The 23,327-nt window shown below is 47.1% G+C and overlaps 1 protein-coding gene across 1 annotated transcript; it reads right to left on the bottom strand.

Annotated features, from left to right (window-relative positions):
- Positions 1-790: 790 nt before the first annotated feature.
- Positions 791-19,282, bottom strand: PLAAT5 (phospholipase A and acyltransferase 5). Its single transcript, XM_047774101.1, has 6 exons — positions 19,030-19,282; positions 18,400-18,493; positions 16,313-16,421; positions 5,950-6,058; positions 3,142-3,404; positions 791-883 (listed from the first exon to the last, which is right to left on the bottom strand). The coding sequence occupies exons 1-6, from the start codon at positions 19,280-19,282 to the stop codon at positions 791-793; spliced, it is 921 nt and encodes a 306-aa protein (XP_047630057.1).
- Between the last annotated feature and the right edge of the window lie 4,045 nt (positions 19,283-23,327).

The following is a 23,327-nucleotide window of genomic DNA, read 5'->3' as shown; positions in this document are numbered from 1 at the left end:
TCCATGAAGACGTAGGTTCGATCCCTGGCCTCGCTCAGTGGGTTAATGATCCGGCGTTGCCGTGAGCTGTGGTGTAGGTTGCAGACACGGCTTGGATTCCGAGTTGCTGTGGCTCTGGTGTAGGCCTGTGTCTGCGGCTCTGGTTCGACTCCTATCCTGGGAGCCTCCATATGCCACAGGAGCGGCCCAAGAAATAGCAAAAAAAAAAAAAAAGGATCCAGTGTTGCCATAAGCTGTGGTGTAGGTCACAGATGCAGCTCAGATCTGGCATTGCTGTGGCTGTGGTGTAGGCCAGCAGCTACAGCTCTGGTTTGCCCCCTAGCCTATGGAAACCTCCATATGCCACAGGTGCAGCCCTGAAAAGACGGGGAAAAAAAAAAAAAAAAAAAACTTCTGAAAAGAGTTCTTCTTTCCTAGGACCCTCCAAGCAAAGGTTTCCAGGCTGTTTCAAGCATCAAGCATCACAGACTAGGTTCAACCTAAAAAAGGAGTAAGACCCCTTCCTAAGACAGGAGAAAGATGAAGCAACTAGGTGAAAATGCCTAGCGCAGTGCCTGGCGCCTTAGCGATGCATAAAAATATTAGGTCCTCTCCACCCTGAGAGTCCAGGGTCTATGAGTACATATATTGATTGTATTTCCGGAGGGGTAATTGGGTACATTCTGGATTCTTCCAGAAGCACACAATTTTCTTGCATGGGGCCAAGGAGAGAGGAAGGCAGGGGAGGAAAGAGGCCGGTTCTCTTTGCCAACGTCAGCAGCTCTTCCTCTGCTTGGGGCTTTCGGTGCCTTCAGGCCAATGCGGGTCTGGGTCTCATGCTGTCCACCACAGCCGAAATCACCGCTCCTGCAGCCTTTGCTCCTTCCATCAGTACGTGCTCCACCTGCAAAGCAGACCAGTCCACGGGACCCTCGGTGGGGCTCCTGGGCTGATGCCCTGCCCCACCCCTACCTCGCGGCTCCCCTTCAGGGACTGGCCCACTGAGGAGGAAGCCACCCTATGGTCCCAAAGATCCCAGAGCTTCTAGAGACGTGGAGAAGCCAGGATGGTCCAAGATGGATGTTGGAGGCAGGCTTGAGCCCCTCCCCCAGGAGGCATCCAGAGTACCTTCCTCCTGCAGAGCCATTCAGCCCAGGGCCTGCCTCTAGTGAGGGGCTCAGAGGCAAAGGATCTCAGAGGGGCGGAGTCCCGGAGTCCCTTGCATTACACACAGGGAATCTGAGAGCCGGGGTAAGGCCTTCACTCAGACCAAGTTCACAGGGATCTAAGTATCCACGCTTAGCTCTGGGCTTGGGTCTTGTGAATGCCAGGCCCAGGCTCCCTCGAAGGACCTCCCATAATTCCCTTGCTCCTTGGGGGTCTTCTTTCCATGCACAAGTGCTCAGGGGATGGGAGATGCCTCATACTAGAGCCCACCAAGCCCTGGGCACTGGAGCAAGGTCTCCGGAGGAAGCTGCAGAGAGCAGAACCGGGGAGCGAGGGGGCAGGAGGCCAGCTAACCCTCAGGAGAGATGGCAGAGAGACAGGAGAGAGACTAGGATTGGGATTCAGGCCCCGCTGGCCAAGGGAGCACAAGAAACTCTGAAAAAGAGGTGTTCCCCTTGCGGCTCAGCAGTAATGAACCTGACTAGTATCCATGAGGACTCCAGCTTGATCCCTGGCCCTCAGTGGGTTAAAGGATCCAGCACTGCTGTGAGCTGTGGTGTAGGTCACAGACAAGGCTGGAATCCTGCATTGCTGTGGCTGTGGTGTAGGCCGGCAACAGCAGCTCCGATTTGACCCCTAGCCTGGGAATCTCCATATGCCGCAAGTGCAGCCCTAAAAAGCAAGAAGAAAAGAAAAAAGAAACATAGAAAAGTCATGTGCCACTTTTAACCCTTGATTTTTTTTAATCGATTAAAAAGGTAGCAATAAACGCTTCTTCTTCTCATCTCGTGGGGGTTTAGTAAGGCCCAAACATTAACAAGAACAGCTCAAATTGTCAGAAGCATCTAGGCTGGCAAATACACATCTCTCCATGTGTATTGTACCACAATTGATTTATCAGCGTCCTATATGACGGGGAGTCCAAAACTCACACACACACAGGCCAGGCAGGTAATGGGGGTGACGCTGATACGTGACACACCTGTGCCCCACAGGCCACCCAGAGGGGGAGCCCTGCTGGCCCCACAGAGTGTCAGCAAGCTGGAATGAGGGCCCAATGGCTTGAACCATCAGTTGGTCAAGAGAGGCTGGGAATCCAGATTTTTTTATATAAAATTTCTATATTCTCTCTCTCTCTCTTTTTTTTTTTTTGGTCTTTTTGCCATTTCTTGGACCACTCTTGCAGCACATGGAGGTTCCCAGGCTAGAGGTTGAATCGAAGCTGTAGCCACCGGCCTACACCAGAGCCACAGCAATGCAGGATCCGAGCTGCGTCTGCAACCTACACCACAGCTCATGGCAACACCGGATCCTTAACCCACTGAGCAAGGCCAAGGATTGAACCCGCAACCTCATGGTTCCCAGTGGGATTCATTAACCACTGCACCATGACGGGAACTCCAAAATTTCTATATTCTTAAGTATTGGCAAATCATTCAAATTTTTTAAAAAATACTAGCTATCCAAGCAAAACATGTCTGCGGGCCAAATGTGGCCTTCAGGCTGCTGGTCTGCAAATTTAGCCCTGAGGTGCGACCTCCGCTTAACCCAGTTTTGTCAAGAAACAGTCTCAGAAATAAGATGACTTGGAGCCCCCCCCCCCCCCCCCCCGTCCCGGTGGCTCAGCAGAGTAAGGATCCCGCATTGCCACTGCTGGGGCTCAGGTGGCCACGGTGGCGTGGGTTCGACCCTTGGCCCGGGAACTTCCACATAGTGTATTGAGGGCAGCCAAAAAATTAACACATTTTCAATAAATAAATAAATAAGATGACTTGACCAAGGAGACCTCGATAGCTGGTGGCCGAGCCAGGACTCCAGCCAGTGGTCTTGCTTTGCCGCTCAGGGCCCCCTCTACTCCCCCCAGGGGTGCGCAGAGATGAAAACGCCTTCTGAACTGTCAAGTCCTGGAGTGGTGGAAAGCCCCCCGCATGCACAGCGAATAACCCCCATCACCGTCAGGACCCCCAGGACCCGTGTCGGAGGGGGGCGCCACACCTGCTGGCTCCTGCGCACGCCGTATCGGAGGTCATTGACAAAGTGCTCACAGTTGCCTTCAATCAGACTGTACTGTACTATCTTGTTGATCATCTGTCTCGTCCTCTGGATGATCTGGTCCACTGGCAGCGGCAGGTACATACCGTCCAGCTTGTTGTTGACCTTCCAGGAACAGCCGTGCAGCACGTCCTCCAGACGGCTGTATTTCACCACCGCCCGGTTGCTGAAGATGGAGGTGATGCTGCCAGCCTCAAATTCCTCACCTAGAGGCCAAAGACAAGCCAAAGTTGGAAGCTTCGAGGGGCAGTGGGGCAGAGCACGGGCTCATTCCGGCCGCTGGGAAGGTGGGGCCTCAGTTTCGTGGTCTCTAAAACAGGTGGGCAGTTAGGTTAAACGAACTGCAAAGGACCAGCGTCCCTAAAAAGCCTTCTGCTCTACTTTCTGCACTCCCCTCTTTCTCTCTCTCTCTCTCTCTCTCTCTCTCTCTCTCTCTCTCTCTGTGTGTGTGTGTGTGTGTGTGTGTGTGTGTGTCTTTTTTAGGGCTGCACCTGCCACGCATGGAAGTTCCCAGGCTAGGGGTCGAATCAGAGCTGTCACTGCTAGCCACAGCCAGAGCAACACGGGATCCTTGACCCACTCAGCAAGGCCAAGAGTCGAATCCATGTCTTCATGGACACTAGTCAGGTTTGTTACCCACCGAGTCACAGCAGGAACTCCCTGCACTCCCCACTTTCAACCTCCAGAGGAATCCCTTTCTCATAAAGCTCTAGAAATACCTGCTAGAGTCCTGCTTTCCTAACTGGACGTCAGGAATCTTCCCAAAGCCGTGATGAGCACTTCACGTGGAAGAGGTGGCTCCTGGAGAAGGGGCTGTCATGGGGTTCCATGACAGGCCTCCCCCTGTCAGCACCACAGGGGTGCAAGTGAGGTCACACCAACAAGGCTCTGGATAGGACCCACGCCAACCAGCTTCCACCCAGCCCCACTCTGCCTTCCTCTTGACTCAAGTATGAGGATTCTCACTGAGGGTTTGTTTGAAAACAGGGTTCCACAGCTTTGGGAAAAGGAATGTTTCTGAGTTCCCGTGTGGCTTCGCGGAAACAAACCCGGCTAGTATCCATGAGGACATGGGTTCGATCCCTGGCCTTGCTCAGTGGGTGAAAGATCCGGCGTTGCCGTGAGCTGTGGTGTAGGTCGCAGACACGGCTCAGATCCTGCGTTGCTGTGGCTGTGGTGTAGGCCGGTGGCTACAGCTTCGATTCAACCCCTAGCCTGGGAACTTCCATGTGCCATGGGTGTAGCCCTAAAAAGCAAAAAAGAAAAGAATGGAAAAAGGAAGGAAGGGAGGGAGGGAGGAAGAAAGAAAGAAAGGAATGTTTGAAAGCTGCTATATTATCCTGTTCAGTCCTTAGAGGAGAGAGAGCCTCAGACAGGGTCCGGAAGCTGCCCAAGGCCAGGTGGGTGGTAGTTTAATATCAGGACTGTTTTGGGGAGTTCCCTTCGTGGCTCAGTGGTTAACGAATCTGACTAGGAACCATGAGGTTGCAGGTTTGATCCCTGGCCTTGCTCAGTGGGTTAAGGATCCCGCATTGCTGTGGCTGTGGTGTAGGATGGCAGCAACAGCTCCAATTAGACCCCTAGCCTGGGAACCTCCATAGGCTGCAGGAGCGGCCCTAGAAAAGGCAAAAAGACAAAAAAAAAATCAGGACCATTTTTCTGCTGCAACCACAGGGAAATGCCAACAGAAGTATTCTCCCTTCTACAAGTTGTCTGAGAACAAGAACTGTCCCCTGTTCCTTTCTTTAGTATTTGAAGACCAGCCATTGATGTTACAGAAGCTGAAGTCGCCCAATTCCCAGCTTTCAGGAACAATGATGGCAGAATTCGTTTTTGGAGCAAGATCTGACGACGGCGGTGGCGGGGAGGGACGTTGCCGTTAACTTGGGTGACTCTGGGCTTATACCCGGGAGAGGCTCCTGGCCTGAGCCTGGAAAGGAGCCCTGGAGAGGAACGAACCGTGAAGCAATTGTCATTCTTCCTGTCAATTCTGACACGTGGAGTGGGAAGGTGCGAGTGGACGGGGAGGGAGAGCTAGGTGGGGGGCGGCTGGGGGGACCTCTGCTCTGCGGGAAGATCCCGGCAAGGTGAGAGGCTCGGCCAACGGGGGTGGGGGACGAACAGGATGCAGGGATGAGAGCCGGGAACAAGCTGTGGCCACAGGCCCTTGGCCCCAGCGCCCTTCTGTAATCTAATCGTGAACGAGCAGTGATTTCACAGGAGGGACAATCCCAAAGGCATCAATGATCACACAGCAGACTCCCCCGTACCCCCTTCTCCCAGGTCCCCCAGGGCCCATCTCCTGAGGCCACCATGTGACCAGGGGGTCTCGATGTCCCATTTTAAGTTGTTTCCTATTTTGTGCTCTAATATGCTGCTGTCACCAGAGTTCCTGTTGTGTCTCAGTGGCAATGAACCCGACTAGTATCCATGAGGATGCAGGTTCGATCCCCGGCCTCTCTTCGTGGGTTAAGGATCCAGTGTTGCTGCGAGCTGGGATGTAGGTCACAGACATGGCTCGGATCCTGCGTTGCTGTGGCTGTGGCTGTGGCGTAGGCTGGCGGCTGCAGCTCCGATTAGACCCCTAGCCTGGGAACTTCCATATGCCGCGGGAGTGGCTCAAGAAAAGGTGAAAAGACAAAAAATAAAATAAAATAAAATAAAATAAAAAAGTAAGGCAGCCACTGAGGAACAGGTCATCGACTGTCCTTTCTGCTTTGCTAACTATGTCAGCAGAGTGTCCACTCGTACTTGGGGGAGCCAGGTGGACCACACAGTCGTCTTCCACATAGATGGCCCAGTGCTCATAGCCAATTCGAAAAATCTCAATCAGGTCTCCGGGTCTGGGTCTGGGTTTGTCCTATGATGGAAAGAAAGAAAATCAAATAAAGAGACTGCCCATGCATGGGAGTTCCCATCCTAGCGCAGTGGTTAATGAATCCGACTAGGCACCATGAGGTTGCGGGTGCGATCCCTGGCCTTGCTCAGTGGGTTAAGGATCTGGTGTTGCCACGAGCTGTGGTGCAGGTTGCAGACACAGCTCAGATCCTGCGTTGCTGTGGCTGTGGGGTAGGCCAGTGGCTACAGCTCTGATTAGACCCCTAGCCTGGGAACCTCCATATGCCACAGGAGCGGCCCTAGAAAAGACAAAAAAAAAGAGAGAGAGAGACTGCCCATGCCCAAGAGACTCCAGAGAGTATACACACACACACACACACACACACACACACACACACACACGCTCTGTGATGAGTGATGGAGCTCCTGCAAGCGTTTCTCCTTGAAGCTGAGCATCATTCAGGCTTTCTCAATAGAGGGCGCTGGAGAGGCACTGCAGGAAAAGGGCTCTCCTGCAGGTTCTGGCTTGGGCTGGGGTGGTAACACCAAACTCGCATTCTTGGGATAAATTACTCAGTCCTGATGTATAATCCTTTTAATATTCAGTTCGCTAGTATTTTGTGGGGAATTTTAACATCCATATTCATGAGAGATGTTAGGGTGTAGTTCTTTTTTTTTATTATTTCATTTATTTTTATTTTTTTCCACTGTACAGCATGGGAACCAAGTTACACATACATGTTTACATATTTTTCCTCCCATTGTTGTGTTGCCATGTAAGTATCTAGACATAGTTCTCAATGCTAGACAGCAGGATCTCATTGTAAACCCATTCCAAGAGTAATAGTTTGCATCTGTTAACCCCAAGCTCCCAATCCCTCCCACTCCCTCCCCCTCTCCCTGGGCAGCCACAAGTCTATTCTCCAAGTCTATGATTTTCTTTTCTGTGGAAACGTTCATTTGTGCTGTATATTAGATTCTAGTTATAAGTGATACCATATGGCATTTTTCTTTTTCTTTTTTATTTCACTCAGTATGAGTCTCTGGTTCCATCCATGTTGCTGCAAATGGCATTATGTCATTCTTTTTTTTTTTTCTGTCTTTTTGCTATTTCTTGGGCCGCTCCCGTGGCATGTGGAGGTTCCCAGGCTAGGGATCCAATCAGAGCTGTAGCCACCGGCCTACGCCAGAGCCACAACAACGCGGGATCCGAGCCACGTCTGCAACCTACACCACAGCTCATGGAAACGCCGGATCGTTAACCCACTGAACAAGGGCAGGGACCGAACCCACAACCTCATGGTTCCTAGTTGGATTCATTAACCACTGCGCCATGACGGGAACTCCGCATTATGTCATTCTTTTTTATGGCTGAGTAGTATTCCATTGTGTATATATACCACATCTTCCGAATCCAATTGTCTGTCAATGGATTGGGTTGTTTCCAGGTCTTGGTGTAGTTCTCTTCTTGACTGACTTTAGTATCAGGGTAACAGTGGCCTCGCTTTTCAAGTGAAGCCACTGGGACCTGAGTGTGTCCTTGGGAAAAGATTTTTATTTACCAATTCAATTTACTGGTTGTAGGTCTACTCAGATTTTCTTGTTATTTTTGAGTAGTCAGTTTTGTAATACATGTCTTTCTAGGAATTTGTTTATCTTAGGTAGGTTTTCTTATTTGTTAGCATAAAGTTGTTTAGAGTAGTCCTTCATTATCCTTTTAATTTCTGTGAGATTGGTAAGGAGTCACCTCTTTCAATCCTGATGTCGATATTGTGTTCTCTGTTTTTTAGCCAGTGTAGCTAAAGTTTTATCAGTTTTGTTTATCTTCTCAAAGAACCAACATATGGCTTCATTGACTTTTCTCTATTTATTTCCATTTTCTATTTCATTGATTTCGGCTTCAATATTTATTATTTCCTTCCTTCTGCTTCCTTTAAGTTGAGTTTGTGTTTCTTTTTCCAGTGTCTTAAGGTAGGAACTTGGATTACTGATTTGAAATCATCCTTGTTTCTTTTTTTTTTTTTTTTTTTTTTTTGCTTTTTGGGGCCGAAGGTGCAGCATATGAAAGTTCCCAGGCTAAGGGTCAAATCAGAGCTACAGCTGCTGGCCCCTACACCACAGCCAAGCAATGCCGGATCCGAGCCGTGTCTTCGAACTACACCGCAGCCCACGGTGATGCCAGATCCTTAGCCCACTGCACCACAAGAGAACTCCTATAATTATTGTTTAACCCAATTATCTTTAAAATTGGAATCTAAGTTAAAATATATATTTTATACTTTTATAATAATAACCTAGGTAATTACCGTTACCAGTGCTTTGTATTCCCTCATGTAAATTAATTACCATCTGGTGTGACTTTCTTCCAGTCTGAAGAACTTTCTTAGTTATTAAGGCGATTCTTCTAGCCACATAACCTAACAGTCGTCATTTGTGAGACTACCTTTATTCCACCTTCATCTTAGTTTACTGGATATAGGATTTTTGGCTGGCAGCTATTTTTTCTTTGAGCACTTTTCATATGCCATCCCACTGCTTTCTGACCTCTGTTGTTTCTGATGAAAAGCCAGCTGTCGATTTTATTGGGGTTCCCTTGTACATGATGAGTCTTTTTTTTTTTAGGGTCACATCCAGGGCATTGGAGGTTCGTAGGCTAGGGGTGGAATCAGAGCTGTAGCTGCCAGCCTAAGCCATAGCCACAGCAATGCCAGATCCAAGACACGTCTTCGACCTACACCACAGCTCACCACAGCCAGATCCTCAACCCACTGAGTGAGGCCACGGGTCGAACTTGTGTCCTCATGGATGCTAGTCAGATTCATTTCACTGAGCCACAAGGGGAACTCCACGATGAGTCTTCTTTTCTCTCGTTGCTTTCCAGACTTTCTCTTTGTGTTTGGCTTTCAACTGTTTGGGTTCTGATTCCCCCCAGGGCTGGCAGTTGTTGTTTATTTGTTTGTTGATTTGTTTGTTAAGAGGCTTGCCTGGACTAATTCTCTGATGTCTGTTTCCCTCACAGCAAGCAATCAGTTAGTGTATCTGCTTCTTTTTTTTTTTTTTTTTTTTTTTTCCTTGTTCTTATTCTTAAGCCTGGCCACAACTTGGCCAACAAGGCATCACTCTTTGCCTACAGAGCTCTGGGTGGTTTGGAGGAGTCAGTCAAGGTGCTAAAGTTTAAAAGTCTTTCCCAGCTGTTACTTCTGCACGTACAAGGCCTTACCTTCCTCCAGGAACTAGAGACCCATTCATGCCGCTCCAGTCTCTCCTGAACACGTGTGTAGCCTCACGCATCCCTTCCACAACCCCAACTTTTCCAGAGCCTCACTAGCTGTCTCATTACCTGGGTTTCCATATTAAATTTGAAATTTATGAAATTTCCCATATTAAATTTGGCTGATCTGTTAGTATATCACTTGCCCCAACCAGTACTGCAACCTCAGGCTAGTTGCAGTATGGGGCCTTCCATGATTTTTGTCACTAAGAAAACTATTGTTTTCAACAACTTCCCTGGGCATGGAATTTTCCACACTCTGCTCCAAATAAAGTTGCTCTTTGCAGCCACTGCCAGTCTTCCTGGCATCTCCCACCCACCCAGGCCCAGCTTCGCCACCCACAGAGCTGGGGGAGGTGGAGGGTGGGGGGCTTGCTAAGATGCTACAGGCCTCCACTGTTCTGAGATTCCTAGATTTACAAGACTTTCTTGATGCAATGCTTATCAATTTTTGTATGCCTTTGGCCAAATTCCAGAGTCTTTACACGGCTGTCTTGGACAGTTTTGTCCAGCTCTATTTTTGCTCTTCAGGGAGATTATCTGAGATCCTCGGCCATTCCAGGAGTCCCGCCCACTTGACAGAATGAGATTTTATGGGCACAAAGCGGATCATCTACTCAGTGAAATTACACGGAAGGGATGGAGGCCAAGAAAGATGAAGTGCTTTGCCCAAGGTCCAATGGCAAGTCAGGCCTTGGACAAAGCTAGCAAGGATGGCAGAGCTAGGACCACCTGCAACCTCAGGCCACCTGCCCCTGATCAAACCCGCCCTTTCTGCCTTAAAGAGAAAATACAACGGCAATTGAGCTCCCACTAGAGGGCGCCCGAAACCAGGCTTGTCCTCCGGAAGGTGCAGTGACACTGTCGCTGACTTACAACTGATTTCATTTTCTTTTACCATAGTCCCAGGGAAAGAGATGTGGATGTGTCCTCCCTGAAATATAGAGGGTGATAGTATATCCAAGAGGGTGGGAGCTAAGGGTTGGGAAGACAGCACGAAAATGATGGCAGAGATCCAAAGAAGTGACGTGATGCAGGGATGCATGCAATGGAGGAGGAGGAGGAGGTCCAGGGCGCGGGTAGAGAGCAAGCAAAGAGCGGGAAAGTGCAAGGAGGGGATCTTCCAATCGTCCAACTGGCAAATTAACAGGATCCTCTTTATGATTCAAATACTAAGAAAAACAGACCATTTTAAGCAAATGCTTCTGTCTTGAAAAACGAAGAGATCAGAGCAATGTTTTAAAAGGTCCCTAAGAATGTCTGAACGTTAAATATTTTAAAACTCCTTTTTTTTTGTCTTTTTGCCTTTTCTAGGGCTGCACCTGAGGCATATGGAGATTCTCAGGCTAGGGGTCCAATCGGAGCTGAAGCCACCAGCCTACGCCAGGGCCACAGCAACGCAGGATCCGAGCCGAGTCTGCAACCTACACCACAGCTCCTGGCAACGCCGGATCGTTAATCCACTGAGCAAGGCCAGGGATCGAACCCGCACCTCATGGTTCCTAGTTGGATTCGTTAACCACTGAGCCACGACGGGAACTCCCCGTGGAGCTTTTAAACACTGAGATTGATCTCCAAATTACACAGATAACTCATACAACTCAACGACAAAAGAACAAACAATCCAACTGAAAAATGGGCAGAAGATCTAAATAAACATTTCTCCAAAGAAGCCATACAGATGGCCAGTAAGCACATGAAAAGATGCTCCACATCCCTGATTATTAGAGAAATGCAAATCAAAACTACAATGAGGTACCATGGCACCCCAGTCAGAATGGCCATCATTAGTAAGTCTCTAAATAACAAATGCTGGAGAGGATGTAGAGAAAAGGGAACCCTCCTACCCTGTTGGTGGGAATGGAAGTTGGTACAACCACTATGGAACATAGCATGGCGGTACCTCAGAAAACTGTACATAGAACTTCCGTATGATCTAGCAGTTCCATTCCTGTGTATGTATCCGGACAAAAGTATAATTCAAAAAGATACTTCCACTCCTGTGTTCATTGCAGCACTATTCACAATAGCCAAGACATGGAAACAGCCATCGGCAGATGAATGGATTAAGAAGATGTGATACAGGCAGCCAAGGGGGAAGGGGGAGTGGATGGGATGGACTAGGAGTTTGGGGTTAGTGGATGCAAACCACTAACATACAGAATGGATAAGCACTGCAGTCCTACTGTATAGTACAGGGAACTATATCCGATCTCCTGGGACAGACCATGATGGAAATTTTTTTTTTTTTTTTTTGCTTTTTAGGGCCACACCTGCAGCATATGGCAGTTCCCAGGCTAGGGGTCGAATTGGAGCTACAGCTGCTAGCCTACGTCACAGCCACAGCAACACCAGATCCAAGCCGCCTCAACAACCTACACCACAACTCATAGCAATGCAGGATCTTTAACCCACTGAGCAAAGCCAGGAATCGAACCTGCATCCTCATGGGTCCTAGTTGGGTTTGTTACCGCTGAGCCATCATAGGAACTCCCCAGAAAATAATATATTCTTAAAAGAATGTGGAGTTCCCCTCATGGCGCAGTGGAAACAAATCCGACTAGGAACCATGAGGTTGCCAGTTCGATCCCTGGCCTTGCTCAGTGGGTTAAGGATCTGGTGTTGCCATGAGCTGTGGTGTAGGTCGAAGACGTGGCTCAGATCTGGAGTTGCTGTGTCTGTGGTGTAGCCGGCAGCTGTGGCTCTGATTAGACCCCTAGCCTGGGACCCTCCATATGCCCCGGGTGCTGCCCTGAAAAGCAAAAAAGAATGTATACTCAGTCATATTTTTGTACAACAGAAATTGGCACAACATTGTAAACCAACCATACCTTAATAAAGTTTTAAAAATAAAAAACAGAAATGGAGATTGATCTGGAGTGTGGCCTGAGAACCAGAGCTTTAAGGGCTCCCCCGATGCCTCTACTGGCAGCCAAGGTTGCAGCCATTCTGGAGGCTTCTCCAAGGTCCCATCTTTCCTTTTTCCTGGACTTTAGCCTCCCCCCAGATTTCATGCACCTCCAGGAGCCTGTCTATACCCTCCAGAGCAACCTCCAGTCCCAGCTGACACTTCAATTTTCAAATCCAGTTAAAGGTTTCTCTGCCCTTTTTCTCTCCTTGGAATAAGATATTGCTTCAAAATCCTCCATCTATCTGCTATTTATTTCCTTTGCACAGGCTGGCGACCCAGCTCTGGCCCTGCTCCCAGAAATAGGCACCTGTTTAGAAAAACCAGTCTTTCCTAAGGCCTCTAGATAAGACCAGTTTCTGAAAGCCTTATAACTCTGACAAGGGTGGTACAGGGAAGAGGGTGGAGGGCCGTCCCTGCCTGGGGCATGTAGCAAAGAGGCAAAATCACAAAGAGCATTATTTTGTACACTTTAAAAGGATAATATGTATACTACTCATAGCTCCATAAAGATGTTATTTTTTAAAAAGGTGACTGAAAGCTTAAGCAAAAATAACAACGTTATGTTGGGATTTAAAACACATGCATACATAAATGATATGATAATAATACACTGAGGTCAGGTGTGGAGAAACAGAACTATACTATTGTAAGATTCTTACACCATAAATTAAGTGGCAAAATATCATTTGAAGGCGGCCTGTAATAAGCTGAAAATGTAGAATATAAAAACTAAAACAAGGATTAAAATTACAGAACACAAGAGAACGGTATAGTCAACAAACCTCTAAAGAAATAAAACTAAATCACAAAAAAATACTCAAACAAAAAGAAATCAGGAAAAAAAAAGAGGAGAAAGGAAACAAAAAACGGAACGATAGGAAATAAGCAATGAGATGACAGACTTAAATCTAAGCTTATCCATAGTCACATTAAAGCACCCAGTCAAGGAGTTCCCATTGTGGCTCAGTGGGTTAAGAGCCCAATTAGTATCCATGAGGATGTGGGTTTGATCCCTGGCCTTGCTCAGTGGGTTAAGGATCCGACACTCCATGAGCTGTGGTGTAGGTCGAAGACATGGCTTGGATTCTGCATTGCTGTGGCTGTGGTGTAGGCCAGCAGCTACAGCTCCAATTCAACCCCTAGCCTGGGAACCTCCGTATGCTGTGGGTGGGGCCCTAAAAAGACAAAAAAAAAAAAAAGTAGAAGGAAGAAAATGATATACCATGCTAACACTAATTGAAAGAGCTGGAGTGACTATATTAATATCAGACAAAGTAGATTTAAAAGTAACAAGTATTACTAGGAATAGAGAAGGTATTATTTGAAATAATAAAGGAATCAATTCATCAATAATAAATAACGATCCTAAATGTTTCCATACGTAATAATAGAGCCTTATGAGTCATTGAAAATAAACTGATAAAACTGCAAGCAGAAGGAGTTCCTGCTATGCTACAATGGGATTGGTGGTGTCTCTGGAGCACTGGGATGCAGGTTCGATCCCCTGCCTGGCAGAGTGGGTTAAGGATCCAGTGTTGCCACAGCTGCAGCTTAGGTCGCAACTACAGCTTGAATCAACTCCATATGCCATGGGGCAGCCAAAATAGAAAGAAAAAAACATTGCAAGGAGAAATAAACAAATCCGCAGTTACAGTCAGAAATTTCAATACTCCTCCATGTAATTAATAGAAAAATATAAACAGAAGACCGACTAACACAAGGAACCTACTCGATCTAACCGATGTTCACCAGAAGAGCAGAATACACATTCTTCCCAAGAGCTAACACAACCTTTACCAAGCTGGACCATATTTGAGGCTGCGAAAAAAGGCGCAGTAAATTTAAGTGGGTTCAAGTCATACAAAACATGCTCTCTGACCACAAGAGAATAAATATAAATTAATAACCAAAGATATCTTAGAAATTTCCAAGCATTTGGAAGCCAAGTAAGATTTTTCATAACGCACGGGAAATCAACAGGGAAAAAAGCAAGTACTTTTTGAATTGAACAAAAATGAAAATGCAACATATTGAAGTCTGTAGGACACCACGAAGCAGTGTTTAGGGGGAAATTTATAGTAATAAACGCCTGTCGTAGAGAAGAAGAAAAGTCTGAAATCAGTGGCCCCCTCCTTAAGACATTAGAAAAACAAGCGCAAGTTAAAACCAAAGTAAGTAGAAAAAAGGAAGTAATAAAAATCAGGGCCGCATCAGAGACATTAGAAAACAGAAAAACAACAGAGGAAAAATCAATGAAATCAAAAACTGGTTCTCTGAGAAAATCTGTAAAATTGATAAAACTCTAACTGAATTGATGAAGGAATAAAGAGAAGACAAAAATGACCAATATCAGGAATAAGAGAGGTGACATCATCTCATGTTCTACAGATATTAAATAGATAACAAGGGAGTATTATAACTTCATGCCAACAAATTTGACAAGTTATAGTTTCTGAAAGACATAAACTATCAAAGATCACTCCAGAAGAAATAGATAATGTGAATACCCACATATATATGAAGGAAATTCATTCTGTAGGTTAAAATCCTTCCCACAAAGAAAACTCCTGGCCCAGACCGCTTCAGCTGGTAAATCCCTTTTTTTTTTTTTTTTTGGCTTTTTAGGGTCACACCCACAGCACATGGAGGTTCCCAGGCTACGGGTCTAATTGGAGCTACAGCTGCCAGCCTACACCAAAGCCACAGCAACACCAGGTCTGAGCCATGTCTGCAACCTACACCACAGCTCACAGCAATGCCGGATCCTTAACCCACTGAGCAAGGCCAGGGATCGAACCCGAAACCTCACGGTTCCTAGTCAGGTTCGTTTCCACTGTGCCAACTTCTCAACTGGTAAATTCTACCCAACATCAAAGGGAAAATATATATATATACCAGTGCTACACAAGAACACTGTGGAGTAGAAACACCTCAAATACCTACACACCTATTAGGAGAGCTAAAATTAAAAGATTGATCACACCAAATGCTAATAAAGCCATGGAGGAACTGGAACTCACACACTGTTGGTGGGAATGGAAAATGGCACGACCGCTTTGAAAAACATCAGGTTAAACATACATCTGCCGCATGATCTAGCCACTATATTCCAAAGTTTTCACCCAAGAGAAAACATTTGTCTATACAAAGACTTGTACAGAAATGTTCAGAGCAGCTCTATTCATAGCAGCCAAACACCGGAAACAACCCAAATGCCCATCAACAGGTGAATGGATAAGCAAATGATCGTCTATTCATACAATGGAATACTATTCAATCACGAAAAGGAATAAACTGTTGGTAACACGCAAAAACATGGCTATAACTCAAAATAATCATGTGAAATTATGTGAAAGGAGACAGACGAAAGAGAGCACATGTAATATGATTCCATTTACACTAAATCTCTAGGAAATGCCAGCTAACACAGAGTGACAGAAAGCACATCAGTTGTTGCCTGGGGATGGGAGTGGGAAGGAGGAGGGATTTCAAGAAGGGAACAAAAGAGCTTCTGGAGTGATGGAGATGCAGCGATGGCTTCGTGGATGTATGCATATGTCAAAACATATCCAGCTGTATATTCTGAATATATGCAGCTTATTGTGCGTCAGTTATACTTCAATAAAGTTCGATAAACAGCTCCATAAAGCCATTTTTTAAAAATTTAAAAGGCGTAAGCAACACCCCCAAATCAGGGTACAGTTCGACCTGCCATTGTATAAATAAATTAAAATACAAAAAGAGACTTCCCGTCGTGGCGCAATGGAAACGAATCTGACTAGGAATGGTGAGATTTCAGGTTCGATCCCTGGCCTTGCTCAGTGGGTTAAAGATCCGGCGTTGCTGTGAGCTGTGGTATAGGTCACAGACACGGTTCGGATCTGGCGTTGTTGTAGCTGTGGCTGTGGCTGGCAGCGGTAGCTCCGATTTGACCCCTAGCCTGGGAACCTCCATATGCTGCAGGTGCGGCCCTAAAAAGCAAAAAAATAAAATAAAATACAAAAGCATGTAGAGAAGATTCCAGGAAGTTAAAGATATGCCTCTTGAAATGATATAACATGATATGGTATGATACGATACAATATGATACCCACCTCCGCTGCTTTCTTTATTAACCTGCCTGCGCTCCCAGGCTTCGGGGTTGAAGGCCACTCTGCTCTCTTCTGATTGGGTGTGGACTCCAAGCTAACTACGGGCTTCTCCCTAAATGAATTTTGTGATCATATAGTTAACAAATACCACTATTTTGCAATTACGGGAAAATCAGTGTTAGTTGAAACTTATGATTTTAAGATATCTTTCAGTTTTGAGATTCTGGGAAACACACTCCCCCCCCCCCAGCTTATTCCTATGTCACCATTAGCTGTCATACAAAATATACTGCTGTTTTCTGCTTTTCAGACAATTGTTGAAAATGCTGATGAAGGTAATGAGTAGATTTAGGGGCTTTTTCCTCCCTCTAATAACCTTTTTTTTAATGTTTATCAAAACGTTACTTGAGGAGTTCCTATTGTGGCTCAGTGGGTTAAGAACTTGACTGGTATCCATGAGGATGCAGGTTCGATCCCTGGCCTCCAGCGTTGCTGCAAGCTGGGGCGTAGGTTGCAGATGCAGCTAAGATCTGGCATTGCTTTGGCTGTGTTGTAGGCTGGCAGCTGCAGCTCCAATTCGACCCCTAGCCTAGGAACTTCATATGCCGTGGGTGCGACCCTAAAAAGACAAAAAAAAAAAATACTTGGACATAACTTTAAAAAAACAGTAACTGTACACAATGATTTAAAGGAAATGCAACAAGTCTCTGCTCCTTCCCTTCCCCTTCCAGTGCTCCTGGCCTCTAAGAGGCAAGCTCCTTGAACTTGAGCTGTGATTTCCAATAATTAACTCCATACATCTGAGAAGTCTTGTTGAGTCACAACACGAACTGCAAGAAATGTGGAGGAAATCATTTTGTCCCTCGAAACAAAATATTACAGAAGAAGACGGAAACTGAAGGCAGGAATATGGTTTTTGGGTAGAAAAGTAGAGTGAAATATATGGGAGCCCAAAAGACCTGAGTTTGGATCCTGGCTCTGATACTGGCTGTCCAACCTTGAGCTAGTAAATTAGTCTGTCTGAACCTCAGTTTAACTGCCTATAAAATTTAGATGCTGATATGTGTCTCACAGAGTTGTCAAGATGGTTAAATGAGAAAGCATAGGTATACATCTGGTCCATCACCAACCCCCAAATGGCTTTTTCTTTACCTTTCCCAAATTTTAACTCTTCGCCAAAAGTACAGTGTACTGCAGTGTAAGGGCTGCAGTACTTATTTTCAGTATTGCTCTTCTCCAAACTTTCAGCTCTCACAATTTTAAAGAGGCAAATATGGTTTGGTTTGGTTTTTTTGCTTTTTAGGGCCACACCCATGGCATTTGGAGGTTCCCAGGCTAGGGGGTCCAATCGGAGCCACAGCTGCTGGCCCACGCCACAGCCACAGCCACAGCAACACCAGATCCGAGCCGAATCTACGATCTACACCTCAGCTCACGGCAACGCCAGATCCTTAACCCACTGAATGAGGCCAGGAATCGAACCTGCAACCTCATGGTTACTAGTCGGGTTCGTTAACCACTGAGCCATTGCAAGAACTCCAGGCCAGGGGTCTTAATCGGAGCTGCAGCTGCCGGCCTAAGCCACAGCCACAGCAATTAGGATCCCAGCCGTGTCTGTGACCCACACCACAGCTCACCCCAATGCCAGATCCTTAACCCGATGAGCAAGGCCAGGGATTGAAATGGCATCCTCATGGGTACTAGTCAGATTCCTTTCCACTGCAGCACAACGGGACCTCAAATATCATGTTTTTAATGAAAGTGAATGGCAGAAACTGGCAAGAAGGTCGCATCATTCATTAGTTACTGAGAATAGCCAGCAATGCTGTAAGCTTTGGAAAGCGGTACAGTTCTCATGGGTCTGGAGAATGACCTTGTGGCTAGAAACTGCTACAAGGCAGCCTCCAGGACTGTTCTCCCAAGGTTATCACCAAGATCGCAGCTGCCTCCTGCTGTCGTGTTAGTGGTAGGCTGGTTCGCCAGGAAACCAGCTCAAGGTTTGTGTTCTAAAACTGTCATCAAAGTCGGGTCTTCAGAAGGCTTCTACTCATCCAAACACCCAGTCCTTCCATGCAAAGAAAGAATCTTACCCCTGCTGGATGTTGCTTCTGCCCTGTTCTGATGGGCCCTGCTGTGGCTGCTTGGGCAAGAGCTGGACCCACGCTTGAGACCCCACAGATTCTTCTAATTCAGGGAAAAAGAAATGCTATTTAAATCAAATTGTCTTCCGTGGGGCATGAAACCTGCAAAAGGAGCACTGAGGCCAGCAACTTCACATCTACATGAAGGTGGAAGCAAGGGCTGGAACCGAACCTGGGTCCTGGTTAGCCCTCAATAAACTTTTGGACGAAGGAGGTTGTGGGACCCTGTCTGCAGAGGACCCAGTTCCTCTGCGAAAGAAAGACTGAATTCCTGGGCACAGAACAGAAGGAGGAAGCCTCTATGCCCTATGGCAGAATCCTTGGGGCTAAGCCCTATGGCAGAAGCTTCTGTGGAGGTAGAGCCCTTCCTAACTCTACCTGCCCAGGAGCTGCCCCAGCCGCCTCATTTCCACCCAGACACAGTAGGTAAGTAAATACTCCTGAGAGTCACTGGATGCCCCGCTCACTTCGATTAAATTAATAACAATCATTCCAAAATATCACTCCTTTCGGTTAACAAGGATTTCTCACAATGAGCAAATATCTACGAGAAGATAGGTGGAAAGACACCACGGTGACCTTGCTGGGGACCCGACGGCCGGCTGGGACCTGCAGAACGACCCCGGAGGGTTCCAGGCCTGGACGTGGGAGCCCAATGGGAGGGAGCCCCACTCCTACGACGACCCGACTGGGGCCCAGGTGAAGTTCCAGGAGCAGGCTGGTGGTCATCTGGCCCTAAACTCGCGGTTCTCGAGGCGGGTTTGAGGCGGGGCCGGGGGAACCTAAGGGAGCGGCGCCGGCATTCGCCCCTGGTGGCCGGGCCCAGGCCCATCCCGCTGCTGCTGCTGCCCCGCGGGTCCCCGGGCCTCGCAGGGGGCGACGCGCCTGGCCAGTTCCCCCAGTTGGCGCGGCCCCAGGTCGGCGGAGCCGCGGGGTCCAGGGCGCTGGGCGCAGCGCGGACAGGAACTGCTCGCAGGGAGGGCGGAGGGGCATGCGGGGCACGCGGGGCACGCGGGGCGTGCGGCCAACGGTGGGGGCGCGTGGCCGGAGGCGCGGGGGGTGGCAGAGTGGAAAGGCACAGAACAGTTCGTACGATGGCTCAGAGGTGACATCTGATGTGGCTGGAGCGGAATGTTCACGGAACAGATAGAGGGGCAGAATATGGAGGCAGGGGTTCAGGCCAGATCAGGAGGGTTTGGGGAGGCACACTAAGGAGTTAAAATCTTGGGAGATCCAGATGTGTGTGTGTGTAAAACGTTTTATATTCTTGTGTGTTTTAATTACATATACTATGTAATATACAAAAGCATACATGGAATACATGCAGTTATGAAACATGATGATAAAATTACCACCCGTGAGAATGGATTAGCAATGAGACCCTGCTCTGCAGCACTGGGAACGATGGATAGTCACTTATGATGGAGCGTGACAATGTGAGAAAAAAAGAATGTATACATGTATGTGTAACTGGGTCACAAGGCTGTACAGTAGGGGGAAAAAATAAAAGGTGTATCAAAAGAAAAAAGAAAACAACATCCTGGTAAGAAGGACAACATACCTGGCACAGGTGCACCTCCTACCTGTGTGTTCCTCCCTCATCCCATTTCCCTGCCTCCTCCCAGTCTCACCCCCAAGAGACCACGTTTCTTTTTAATCCCTTATTTGTATTCCTAACACATTTTTGTTGTATTTGAAGCTTATAAAAATGGTATCACGCTGTGTGTTTTCTTTTGCAATCTGCTCCTTTCAAAGTTGTCTCTATAATACATTTGCTTTTCTGTATAGACTGGTAATTTGTTTTTCTCTGCTGGAAAATATTCCATTATGTGTGGATACCACAATTTATTCATCTGGTGATAAAGCCACTTTTTTTTTTTTCTAATTTGGAATTAGAAACCGTTGAAAAAAGCTCAAACTGTGTCCTGACACAGGCCTGCAAGAGCGTCCATAGGATTTAATAGCTAGGTATGTTCACCTTTAAAATAGAACACAAAAACGTGTTCCCAATTGGTGGTACCAATTTCACTGCCACCAGCAATGGGTAAGAATGCTTGTTGAGGACTTCCCATCATCCAACTAGGAAGGAACCATGAGGTTGGGGGTTCGATCCCTGGCCTCACTCAGGGGGTTAAGGATCCCGAGTTGCAGTGAGCTGGGGTGTAGGTTGCAGATGTGGCTCAGATCTGACATGGCTGTGGGGTAGGCCAGCAGCTGCAGTTCCAATTGGACCCCTAGCCTAGGAACCTCCATATGCCACGGGTGTGACCCTAAAAAGAAAATAAGACCAAAAAAAAAATTCCTGTTGATTTACTTCTTCGCCAACACTTAGAACTACCTTAATTTTTCCAGGTGAGTGGATGTGAAATAGTATTTCACTGAAGTTTTAATTTGCATTTAACTGATCACTAATAAGATTGAGAATTTTGCTTATGTTTATTAGCCATCCAGACTCTCTCTTTTAAAAGTTCCTATTCAGACTCACAGACACAGAGAAAGGCTTGTGGTTACCAAGGAGGATGGGGGAGGGAGTGGGATGACTGGGAGTTTGGGGTCAGTAGATGCAAACTGTTAACATTTAGAATGGATGAGCAATGAGGTCCTCCTGTATGGCCCAAGGGACAACGAATCTGACTAGGAACCCTGAGGTTGCAGGTTCAATCCCTGGCCTCGCTTCGTGGGTTAAGGATCCAGCATTGCCATGAGCTGTGGTGTAGGTTCCAGACACAGCTCGAATCCCGCATTGCTGTGGCTCTGGTGTAGGATGGAAGCTGTAGCTCCGATTCGACCCCCAGCCTGGGAACCTCCATATGCCGCAGGTGTGGCCCTAAAAATACAAAAGACAAAGAAAAAATTATGAAAATAGTCACACACAAATAAAAGTAGAGGAAATAGAATAATAGGTCCCCCCTTACCTTTCACCCAGCTTCTCCAGTTTTCGGTATGTAGCCAGTCTTGTTTCATCTGCAGCCCCCACCCACTTCCTCTGCACCCAGATGATTTTGAAGCACATGGCAGATGCCTTACTCTTTCATCAATAAATATTTCACTGCATATATCTAAAAGATAAGCAATAAGCAGGACCACAATAACGTTAGCATATTTTAAAAATGTAAGCCATTCCAAAAAAAAAAAGAAAACTTTAAGCCATTCCATGTCATCAGATAGCCCATCAATGGTCATATCTTCCTGACTGCTTATATATTGTTTAATACTTTGTGGTTCGAACCCAAATCCAAAGGAAGCCATAAGTTACAATTGGCTGATGTGCTTCATACTTTCCTTTAACTAAAGCAGGAGGCAGCAAACCACCCACGAACTAGCACCCACTGCCCATGTTTTTATGGTCCAAGAGCTAAGATTGGTATTATCCATTATTAAACGGTTTAGAAAATAAAAGAATATTGGTGCCAAGTGAAAATGAGATGAAATTCAACTTTCAGCATCCATCACGTTGTATTTGAACATAATCATGCCCACGATTTACATATTGTCTTTGCAACTTTCCCACTACAAGGTCCGGGTCCCCAAGTGGCAGTGACATCTGAGACTTCATGGCCGTCAAATCCTAAAATATTTACTCTCTGGTCCTTTACAGGAAAAGTTTTGTCAACCTCTGATCTCACAGGTGTCTCCTTCACCTTTCTATCCCCCTGTAATTATTATTTTTTTTAAGGGCCACACCCGCGGCATATGGAGGTTCCCAGGCTAGGGGCCCGATCAGAGCTGCAGCTCCTGGCCTATGCCAGAGCCACAGCAACACCAGATCCTTAAGTGAGTGAGAGATCAAACCGGCAACCTCAAGGGATCCTGAGTGAGGCCAGGATCGAACACCTTGTGGCTCAGCAGAAACGAATCCAACTAGTATCCAAGAGGATGCAGATTCCATCCATGGCCTTGCTCAATAGGTTAAGGATCCGGCATTGCCATGAGTTGTGGTGTAGGCTGCAGATGAGGCTCGGATCTGGCATTGCTGTGGCTGTGGTGTAGGCCAGTGGCTACAGCTCCAATTCAACTCCTAGCCTGGGAATCTCCATATGCCACGAGTGCGGCCCTAAAAAGACAAGAAGGGAAAAAAAAAAAAAAAGATTCAGGAGTTCCGGTCGTGACACAGTGGTTAACGAATCCAACTAGGAACCCTGAGGTTGCGGGTTCGATCCCTGCCCTTGCTCAGTTAAGGTTAAGGATCTGGCGTTACCGTGAGCTGTGGTGTAGGTTGCAGATGCGGCTCGGATCCTGTGTTGCTGTGGCCGTGGTGTCAGCTGGTGGCTACAGCTCCGATTAGACCCCTAGCCCAGGAACCTCCACATGCTGCGGGAGTGGCCCTAGAAAAGGCAAAAAGACAACAAAAAAAAAAAAGATTCGGCGTTGCTGTGAGCTGTGTTGTAGGTCAAGAGGTCGAAGACTCGACTCCAATCCCTCATTGCTGTGGCTGTGGCCTAGGCCGATGGCTACAGCTCCAATACAACCCCTAGCCTGGAAATTTCCATATGCTGCGGGTGTGACCCTAAAAAGCAAAAAAAAAAAAAAAAAGAGTATGTGACTCTTTTGTGCTTGGGCCACTATTCCTGCGGGGGGCAGTGGTGGGGGGGGAGACAGAGAAGGAGGAAGAGATAGGACAGAAGCCATCAGCCATCACTGCTCACAGTTACTCTTCTTTAAACGTACTTCGAGAACTTTCTCTGTGTCAGGCATCTGCTGGGTAAAGAGGGTGTGAGAATAAGTGTGCCCTCTGGGAATTTATAGATGGGGAGTAGGAGGATGGGAGACAAACATTAAACAGTTCCTCGGTACATAATGACAGGTTATGAGAAGTCCTCTGAGGGAAAGTTCTGGGTGGAGGGCCCTGGAGGATGCGGTGGGAGCCCAGGGCAGGG

The sequence above is a fragment of the Phacochoerus africanus genome, chromosome 4 (assembly GCF_016906955.1).
Source record: "Phacochoerus africanus isolate WHEZ1 chromosome 4, ROS_Pafr_v1, whole genome shotgun sequence".
NCBI classification, from domain to species: Eukaryota; Metazoa; Chordata; class Mammalia; order Artiodactyla; family Suidae; genus Phacochoerus; species Phacochoerus africanus.
Note: the sequence above shows the minus strand (reverse complement) of the source record. Positions and strands in the feature narration are given on the sequence as shown.